The 10846-nt window shown below is 32.8% G+C and overlaps 1 protein-coding gene across 1 annotated transcript; it reads left to right on the forward strand.

Moving 5' to 3' along the window:
* Positions 1–9313: 9313 nt before the first annotated feature.
* On the forward strand, positions 9314–10258 carry LOC139849376 (uncharacterized). Its single transcript, XM_071839034.1, has 2 exons — positions 9314–9498; positions 9652–10258. Exons 1-2 carry the CDS (start codon positions 9314–9316, stop codon positions 10256–10258), a joined length of 792 nt encoding a protein of 263 aa, XP_071695135.1.
* The last annotated feature ends 588 nt before the right edge of the window (positions 10259–10846 follow it).

Consider the following 10846-nt stretch of genomic DNA (forward strand, 5'->3'; position numbering starts at 1 on the left):
AAAATTCATTCATATGGTGAACACCTGGTAATCAACATTAACAAAACGTGTCTATAATATCCCCATCATTCCGGAACTCTCATCGGACATGATAAAATCGAAGTACTAAAGCATCCGTAACCCAGATGGGGTTTGTTAGGTCCAATAAATCTATCTTTAGGACTCGCGTAAATTAGGGTTTCTGTTCTCTAATTCTTAGATTACCAGACTAAAAGGGTGATATTTGATTTAATAATCTAGCCATAGAATGTAGTTTTGAGTACTTGTGTCTATTTCGTCAAACATTTATAAAAATAGCGCATGTATTCTGAGTCCCAAAAATAAATATTGCAAAAGCATTTTAAAAGGGAGTAATGAAACTCACACATATAAATTTTGTAAAACAGTTATTAAAACATTGCATTTATTCTCAGCCCAAAAATGTAATGAGTAAAAGGGAGCAAATGAAACTCACAATATTGTATTTCGTAGTAATTAAGCATATGGTGGCATTGAACAAATGCAAGGTTGGCCTCGGATTCACGAACCTTTGAAGAACAAGTTTTCTAAAAAGAATGCCATAGACCGGGCTCGAACCCGCGACCTCTCGTTCACAAACACTCGCTCTAACCAATGAACCATCTAGCCTTGTTCTGATTATAACCCAATTTAATAGTCTATAACCCTCTTTCTCGTATAACTTCGCCCAAGAATCAATTACTCAAATCCCATGAACCAGCCTTGAATAATTAATTCTTACTGTAAAAAATAATGACCGCACCAAGTGAGAATCGAACTCAGGACCCCTCGTTTAACACACTATACACTCAACCATTACACTCTTATCAATTTTCTGATTATAATCAGATACCAATTTTATTTAAACTGAGATTTCCTGTTTCCCATTTTCTTCATCTCAATTAACTTGGTATCATCACTAACGTTACCCTTTATCACCATCATCCTCACACATCATGATAAACATCATCATCAAAGAATCATGATCATGATTATGATCATACGCGTATCATTTCTATAACATAATCATCATCATTATCGACCTACCATCCTAATCAATACAAGATCATCATCATCAACCCCCATACTTGTTAATATTCATACACTCATCATCTTTTCATCATACAACATTATCATCTTAATCATAATCATGATCATAACATAATCACAATTATAATCATAAACATAAACATATCATCTTTATTTTCATCATCAACATCGAATACCATCATGATCATCACCATTCCCATTGTTTCGTTTTCAATTATCATCAACATCGTCATCATCTTGCTATTCTCATAACCATCTTTGCATCATAAACATCATACATCATCGTTATCAAACCATCATCGTCCTTCTCCTCGTTCACCATTTTCATTAACTATTCCACTGTTTGCGGGTTCTGGGTTTCGAAGAAGAAGAAAATAAATAACATAAAAAGCTAGGTGGTTTACGGTGGTTATAGCGGTACAATGACATCAGTAATAGTAGATAGCAATGAGTTATGATTCGCGAGTAGAAATAGCAGCAACAGGCTGCATTCATTTGCGATTTAAATAGGTTTTTAGTAGAATTAGAAAAGAGAGAGAGTAAGAGAGAGAGAGGAGAGATAGAGAGGTGGTGGTTTATGGTGGAGGATGGAGGTGTGGTGGGTTTGTTGAACTGATACAGTAGTAGTAAGCTACAACAATAAAGGAAACGTAGGAGGGTTTGTGATTGATCAAACATAAGTAATATAGACAAGTGGGTTTTAGTTTTTGAGCTACAACCGATCAAGAAAGAAGTCGCAGCAGTTCCTGTTGGTGGTTTCATTGATTGTGGCTGTTTAGGACATGTAGCAACAAAAGTGGTGTGTCATGGTGGTTTAAGTGGTGAAGGTGGTGATCATGGTTTCGGGTAACAAAGAAGAAGGAAGAAAAAAATAAAAATAAAAAACTACTTACATGCGCATGTGGATATGTCGTGGATATATAGATATATAGAGATTAGATTTAAGAACATAAAAGAACAGTAATATGGGGCATAAATATCTAAACACATAATCAGTGTAACAGTGTAGCAGCCATCTATATTGTTTTATAGTTACCGACACTTTTCACAGGTAAATTTCGTACCCCGTTGTTAAACAGTGACGAATAAAAGGTTTCGGAAAGATCCCAAATTTTTAAATTAAATATATTTATTTATTTTGGTCATTATGGTATAAAATTCGATCATAAATTATTAAATAAAATTTACATTAATTATTCACTCCCAACCCCAAAGTAAAATATAAAAAGTTTTAAAATTTGACAAACAACTTCTAAATATATTATTAATAAGCCTAAAATTTATAAAACTCATTTTCAGATCACCGTTTATTTTAAAATCATATAAGTTTAAATTTAACTTGGTTAATATCAATCGAAACATCAAACGAGTATTACAATCATTTAATATTTATTTTTAATATACTTTATTTATATATAGAGATATATTTTAAATAATAATTATTATAATATCCTATTTTTATTTTATTAATTTTTAATAACAATAACATATAATACTTCAAATTATATTTTGAGTTATTATTTATATATACACACATATCTATATACAATTAATTGTTCGTGAATCGTCGAGAGCAGTCGAAGGTTAATCAAATATATGAACATCGTTCCAAAATTTTTCTAGACTTAACATTACATACCTTGCTTATCGTATCGAAATCATATAAAGATTAAGTTTATTTGGTCGGAAATTTCTGGGTCGTCACATATTCTTAGTCCCAAAAATATATATTGCAAAAGCATTTAAAAAGGGAGCAAATGAAACTCACAATACTGTATTTTGTAGTAAAAATACATATAACGGCATTGACAAATGCAAGGTTGGCCTCGGATTCACGAACATATATATATATATATATATATATATATATATATATATATATATATATATATATATATATATATATATATATATATATATATATATATATATATATAATGGTCAATATGTAGAGACCCGTCCTAATCCATCTGGACGAAGTCATCAACATTTGGTTCCATTGCGAGGTACTGTCCTAAATATGCCATGAATGACTCCATGTAATATCCTTTAAATGAGCAAATGCACAGCGGAAGATTTCTTTCAAACCTGAGAATAAACATGCTTTAAAGTGTCAACCAAAAGATTGGTGAGTTCATAGGTTTATCGTAATCAATCATTTCCATAATTTTAATAGACCACAAGATTTCGTATTTCCATTTCTCATAAACATCATGCATGCATATAGCCATCTGCATAAAAATCATTCATATAGATTGAACACCTGGTAATCGACATTAATAAAAATGCATCTAGAATATCTCCATCATTCCGGGACTCTCATCGGATATAATAAATCGAAGTACTAAAGCATCTGTAACCTGGATGGGGCTTGTTGGGCCCGATAGATCTATCTTTAGGATTCGCGTCAATTAGGGTGTCTGTTCCCTAATTCTTAGGTTACCAGATTAAAAAGGGCGATATTCGGTTTAATAATCCAACCATAGAATGTAGTTTCAAGTACTTGTGTCTATTTCGTTAAACATTTATAAAAATAGTGTATGTATTCTCAGTCCCAAAAATATATATTGCAAAAGCATTTAAAAAGGGAGCAAATGAAACTCACGATACGATATTTTGTAGGAAAAATATGCATACGACGGAACTGAACAATGCAAGGTTGGCCTCGGATTCACGAACCTATATCATTTACATATATATTAACACATATAATGGTAATTGAACAAATTTACATATTATTAGTGATATAGTTGTTATTTTAACGTTTCATTAATAACCTCATTAGATATATTTATTTTTATATACTTTAATTAGATAATTGATATTTATTACAAAAATATTAATATAGTCATGTTTATGTGATAAATATATTTTTATATAGAAAAATCTTTATTTGATGTATTAATAATACTAACAATAATAATGATAAAAATAATACTAAAAATCATGATAAATCTAATAATAATAATAATAATGTTAATAAAAATGAAAATACTTTTAATATTAATAATAATGATAATACTACTAAAAATATATAAAAATGTTATATGTTAATAATAATAATATTTGTGATAATAATAATGTTAATGATATTAATAATATTAATAATAATACCTTTACTAATAATAATAATAATAATAATAATAATAATAATAATAATAATAATAATAATAATAATAATAATAATAATAATAATAATAATAATAATACTAGTAATAAAAATAATAATTCTAAAATGATAAAATAGGTATACCATCATCATCATTATTCGGTATTATCATCATCATCATATGTTATCATCACTTTTATCATCGTGATCACTATCCCTCATCATACATAACATCATTCTCATCATACACAACATCATAACCATTCTTCATGAATTATCATCATTATTTCATTACTATCATCATCATCAGCATAGTCATAACATCATAATCATAACAACATCATCTAATTGTCGATCACAAGCCTCAACGTGATCATCATACATCGTCATCTATCTCGCCATCATAATTATCATCAAGCATAACCATACACAACATCATCTTCCTTGTTTCACTGTATCACGTTTCATCATCACATCTTTATCTTCCCGATCATAATCAACTTGTCACCTTCGTCTTCTTCGATCATAAACACCATCATTTAACCGTCATCATACTTATCTTGTACATTATCAATTTATTTCATCATTTTTATTTAAACGGAGATGAAACAGGAATGGTACAGCGATATACATGGGCTGCTGGGTCCAAGGTTACTTCTAGTTAGGTTTAAGGGCTAATAGGCTAGTCTACAAGCCCAATTTCGTAAGCCCAATGTAAAGGAGTCAAGGTTTTACGGTTTGAATTGAAGAAGGGCTCCACTTACAGCACCCATCCACGATTTCTCTTTTCTTTCTTCTTTTTTTTATTTAGCAGCCTACAGATGGAAAGGTTGTTTCTTTTTCTTTTATATAACCCGACAGCCCCTTCATCATTATTATTTCGTAACAGTGGAAAATAAGAGAAAGATATCATAGTAGTAGCAGAATCACAGCAGGAGTAGTAGTATGGACAGCTGCAGGTGGTGGGTTGGGACTGAACAACAAACAAAAGACGTGCAGCTTCTTCGTGAGTTGATGAATCGAATAGAAATAGAAAATAGTAAGTGAAGTAGCAGCTGCAACTTATCAAGTGACAAAACAGGAATAGTTTGAGCTGGTTTTGTGGGTTTGTCATGGTGTTCTTGGTTATTGAAGGAAATAATATCGATCCTAGTTTAGATGGTTGTTTGGGGTGAGTGCTAGGTGGTTTGTGGTTGACGAATGGTGGTGAATGATGGAGGTTTTTGTGGGTTTCTATCATAACAGAAAACATGAAAACATTGGTGGTTCATAGATTCACGATGAAAACAGAGAAAAGAAAAAGTAGTAACAGTATGTATGGTTTCTTGTTCGTTGTACAGCAAATCGTGGACTGTGTTGATGGTGTTCAGTTGGTGTTTAATGAAGCGACCCGTCCTAATCCACCTGGACGAAGTCATCAACATTTGGTCCCATTGCGAGGTACTGTCCTAAATATGCCATGAACGACTCCTTGTAATATCCTTAAAATGAGCAAATGCACAGCGGAAGGTTTCTTTCATACCTGAGAATAAACATGCTTTAAAGTGTCAACCAAAAGGTTGGTGAGTTCATAGGTTTATCGTAATCAATCATTTCCATAATTTTAATAGACCACAAGATTTTTATTTTATAAACATAATTCCAATAGCAGAATCCTCTCGTCTGCATAAAGGTAAAATCATTCATATGGTGAACACCTGGTAACCGACATTAACAAGATGCATATAGAATATCCCCAAAACAGAATCCTCTCGTCTGTATAATAATAAGTCAAAGTACTAAAGAGTCCGTACCTCGGATGGGGTTTATTAGGCCCATAGATCTATCTTTAGGATTCACGTCAATTAGGGGTACTGTTCCCTAATTTTTAGGATACCAAGTTAAAGGGGTGATATTCGATTTCGATAATCCAACCATAGAATGTAGTTTGAGTACTTGTGTCTATTTCGTCAAACATTTATACGCATGTATTCTCAGTCCTAAAAATATATATTGCAAAAGCATTTAAAAAGGGAGCAAATGAAACTCACTATACTGTATTTCGTAGCAATAATGCATATGACGGCACTGAACAAGTGCAAGGTTGGCCTCGGATTCACGAACATATATCAATTGTATATCTATTAACACATATAATGGAAATTACAAATATATATATATATATATATATATATATATATATATATATATATATATATATATATATATATATATATATATATATATATATATATATATATATATATATATATATATATATATATTAGTGATTTTAATTTATATTTTAAATTATGTGTTTCATTAATAACTTAATTAATTATATTTACTTTATATTCCTTAAATAGATAATTAATATTTAATACAAAAATATTAATATAGTTATATTTTATGTCATAAATATATTTTTATGTAGAAAATCTTCATTTGATATATTAATAATATTAATAATAATAATGGTAAAAATAATACTAATTATGATAAAATTTATGATAATTATAATAATAAAGATAATCTTTTTATAAAGGATAGTTCTAATACAAATATTAATTTTAATACTTTTAATTATAAGAAAGATAATAATAGAAATAACAATAATGATAATAATAATAATAATAATAATAATAATAATAATAATAATAATAATAATAATAATAATAATAATAATAATAATAATAATAATATTGATAATAATAATAATCTTAATAATAATTTTAGTAATAATGATAATATTAACAATACTTATATGGATAACAATGAAAATTCTAAAATTTTAATAATAATGCTTTTTAATAATAATGATAAGGATAACAACAATAATAATATTAATATTAATGATAATATATTAATAAGAATAATAATAATAATAATAATAATAATAATAATAATAATAATAATAATAATAATAATAATAATCATATTAATAATCATATTAATAAAAATAATAATAATGATAGTAAAAATGATAAGATTTATACCCTCGTGTATTATTATCGTATCGTCATCGTTATCATCATACGTATCATCATCACCTAATCATTCTTTCATCGACAACATTATCATCATCTAATCCGTTACCATAATCGTATCATCAACATTAATGGTGTATCCTATCGTATACACGCATAAAGGCACAATATTCGCATGAAATTAGCATCAGGAACACTGAGAATAACAGTTTATGAGACTATTCGTCAAGCGTTCTCCGCTCCGCAGGCTGCTTTCGTCACGCATAAGCCTTGATGACCGCCTAGCGCTTAAGTCTTGACCGGGGAACGTCACATCCAGCGCATATTTTGGATCACGAATAACAGAATGTATCATCTTCTGACACATGTCCCCGAATAATCCGGTGGATCTATCACTATAAATACACCCCTTAGGTCGTCATTTTACACATTCAGACACTCTGACAGCTTGTGAGCAGGGATTCCACCTTTCTCTCTCACATAGTACTTTCTTTCACTAGAAGTCATCCGGCTAAACAGCTTAATGCTGAACAGACAAAAGATTGATTAAGCCACCCCACAAGTTTCTATACTTGTGAACCGGGTCTGCAGGGATTATTTCTCGAGGGTAAACATCAATCGGCAACACTCCCCCACTCTTAGGTAGATACTTCTAGTATTGTGCTAACATACTAAACCTTACCTCATAAAGAAATAAGTGTTAACAATGGTGCCATCCACTAATGTTAAGAACATGCGGAACGGAAAAGGAGCAAAAACAACTGAGGCCCCATCCACGGGTCTTCTCGAAAAATCCAACAATCCATTAATTGACAACGTGGAAATCGATTCGCTAATGCCTGAAGGGGATGTACTTATTCAGCCAACGGAGGATACAATTGAAAAAATAATTGCTGAAACTACAGAAAGGCTTAAACGTTTGGCAACTAATTTAGAGAAAAGGCCAGTAATCGAAGAAACAACAACCAAAAGTGCAGAAAGGCTTTCAAATCTTGTTACTAATCCAGAGAGGCGACCATTGATGCAACCACGACGATGTCCATCATTTATACCTTTTCGACAGATGGCGGATGGCAAAGCCAAGAAAATCATGAAGAAGCAATCTATATCAAAGTACAAGTTATCCAGACTACTTGACAAGTTGGGTAGTCTTATTGATGATTCTGAGGATGATAATTACTTGAGCAATATTAATAACGATTCTGACGATGAGATTGATGAGAAAGATGAGTTCATGTCTGAGAAGCAGGCAGTATTGCTTATAAATGACATCCTTAAGCAGACAGCTCCGGCAAAGTATAAGCAACGCTTAGCGCAGCCCGCTGTGCGTGCTGTGGCTGTGGATAATTTTTTCGCTCTAATCACTGGAGAACAAGCTACAAAACCACCAGCTATGGCAGAGTCCACTCAATGCTTCATTGATCGAATTGCTAACTATCCATTTCCCAGGAATCTTGGCATACCAGTAATTGGAGTTTATGATGGTACTACAGATCCTGAAGATTTTCTTACTATGTTTGAAGGTGTAATGAGATTGCAGCATTGGGATGACGAGGTAGCTTGTCATATGATTCCAATGGTGTTGCAGAAAATGGCAAGGGAATGGTTTGCTAGCTTACCATCAAGGAGTATTACAAGTTATTTGGATCTTCGTGCGAAGTTTGTTATGCAATATCAAAATCTTCGTAGCTACACCTTGACACATCTTGATGCACATGAGATAACGATGCATCATAATGAGTCCTTGAGTAATTTCATGAAGGGATATACGCTTGAAGCACAAAAGATACCTGATTGCCCAGAGTCACAGCTAGTGTCTAGCTTTATTTTCTGCTTGGATCAGCGAATGTTTAGTACACTTGTTCATACGTTAAGGTATGTTTTGCCAAAAACTCTGCACCAGGCATTCGAAGTTGCACAAAAGCATGTCCGAGCCAGTGAGCGAGGACCAAGTAAATTTGATGGTAACAGTAGTAGTGCCAAACCGCATAACGGAGGACGGTACTTTGATCAAAACCAGAGGAGAAATGACAATTCCAATGGCAGATGGAGAGTCAACAATCATCCCAACAATTTTCACCATAACAGAAGGCCCTTAGAGAGGCATCTGTTGATAATGGCATTAACCAAGACTCCAAAGGAGATTCTTTTCACTTAACCCATCCGAACTGCTTTCAATCTGCTAGCACCTATGGAGGAAAGAGATGGTCCAAGGAGTGAGCTATGGTGTGACTTTCCTGAGGCATGGGGTCATGACACAGATAATTGCAAATCTTTAATGAGAGAAATCATTGCAAAGATCAAGGCAGGAGAGTTAAATCACTTGCTACTAGGCAAACAATACAGGAAAAATAATCCTCGCAAGAAATTTACATGGTAGAAAAATGACGGTGGAAGAGGTCGTCGGGGTGAGAACAGAAGAAGGGAAGAGCATGGTGGAAGAGATAACAGAAAACAGTACGGAGACCGGATAGTGGAGCGTGAACCAACTCCAGATGTGGTAATTAAGATGGTATGGTTTAATGACAGTTGTTATGAAGACGGTGAGCAGTCAAACAACAATGTGGATAGCTGGAGACATGCTCCAATCATCTTTCAACCAATTCAAAATTGGACTTTATCCGTCCAGCCAGTGGTCATATCAGCAGAAATTGCTAATAAGTTCATCAGCCGTATCTACACAGATATAGGAAGTGAGGCTGACATCATTTATTGGCATTGTTTGAGGACTTTCCCAAGGCACGTGCAGGACAGAGCTAGGCGGACAAGTCTGAAGGTTTCAGGATTGATAGGTGCACCAGTGAACGCCATGGGGCGAATTCGTTTGGAGGTTGTCATGGGAACATACCCATTGCTAAGGACTGAAACAATTGATTTCACTATTTTGGAAGGCACTTCTCGATTTAATGTCCATTTTGGAAGGACAGCATTGGCTAAATTTGGGGCAATTACATCCACCGCTCATGCAGAGATCAGATTTCTAACTCCTAACAGAGTAGCTGCCATACATTCACAGTATGTGGCACCAACTAGGGAACGGTCCACATTTGTAAATTTGCCAGAGGACAGAGCAAATCGGAGAAGGCGTAATCGATTGTTCAGAGATGATAAAGTTCGGGAGTTTTTTATACCATGATCAAGTGTTCAGGCCAGACAGCGCTAGGTGCTTGGCGTATGAAGAACAAATTTCATCATTTTATGAAGAGCAAAGTTTATCATTTCACTCTACGATATTGTAGTTATGCTGCAATGCCTATGTTTACAACGGCATACATCAAACTGTCATAATGTACTAATTAGGCCTGATCCACCTAAATTCATCATGATTTGTTTATGTACTGCTCACTATCAGTTAATAAAATTTTATCTTTTTCTTATGCAAAGTGCTTCCTGTGACAAATGTAAAACATTGCATTTATATCCTGCCCACAGATGGAGAGTATTTTTATACCTTCGATGGCGGATGCTCTTGTGCTGGCCAGAAAAATGCACAAGGGATCGGCTAGAAAACATTAAAGTTTTACTTGAACGCACCAAGGCAAAATGAAAAACTAGATACTTGTCATGACAAACATTATAAAAACTTACTTCACATAACGAGTGAAGTTCTTACAATATATTAAGGTCAAAATATTTCACAACTCTTCCTCATAAACTTTATGATGGAAGGTGTATGGCGGAAAGGTTATTCATGAAAGGACCCGTTCATATACATTATAAACGA

This window comes from Rutidosis leptorrhynchoides, chromosome 5, assembly GCF_046630445.1.
Source record: "Rutidosis leptorrhynchoides isolate AG116_Rl617_1_P2 chromosome 5, CSIRO_AGI_Rlap_v1, whole genome shotgun sequence".
In the NCBI taxonomy this organism is placed as follows: domain Eukaryota; kingdom Viridiplantae; phylum Streptophyta; class Magnoliopsida; order Asterales; family Asteraceae; genus Rutidosis; species Rutidosis leptorrhynchoides.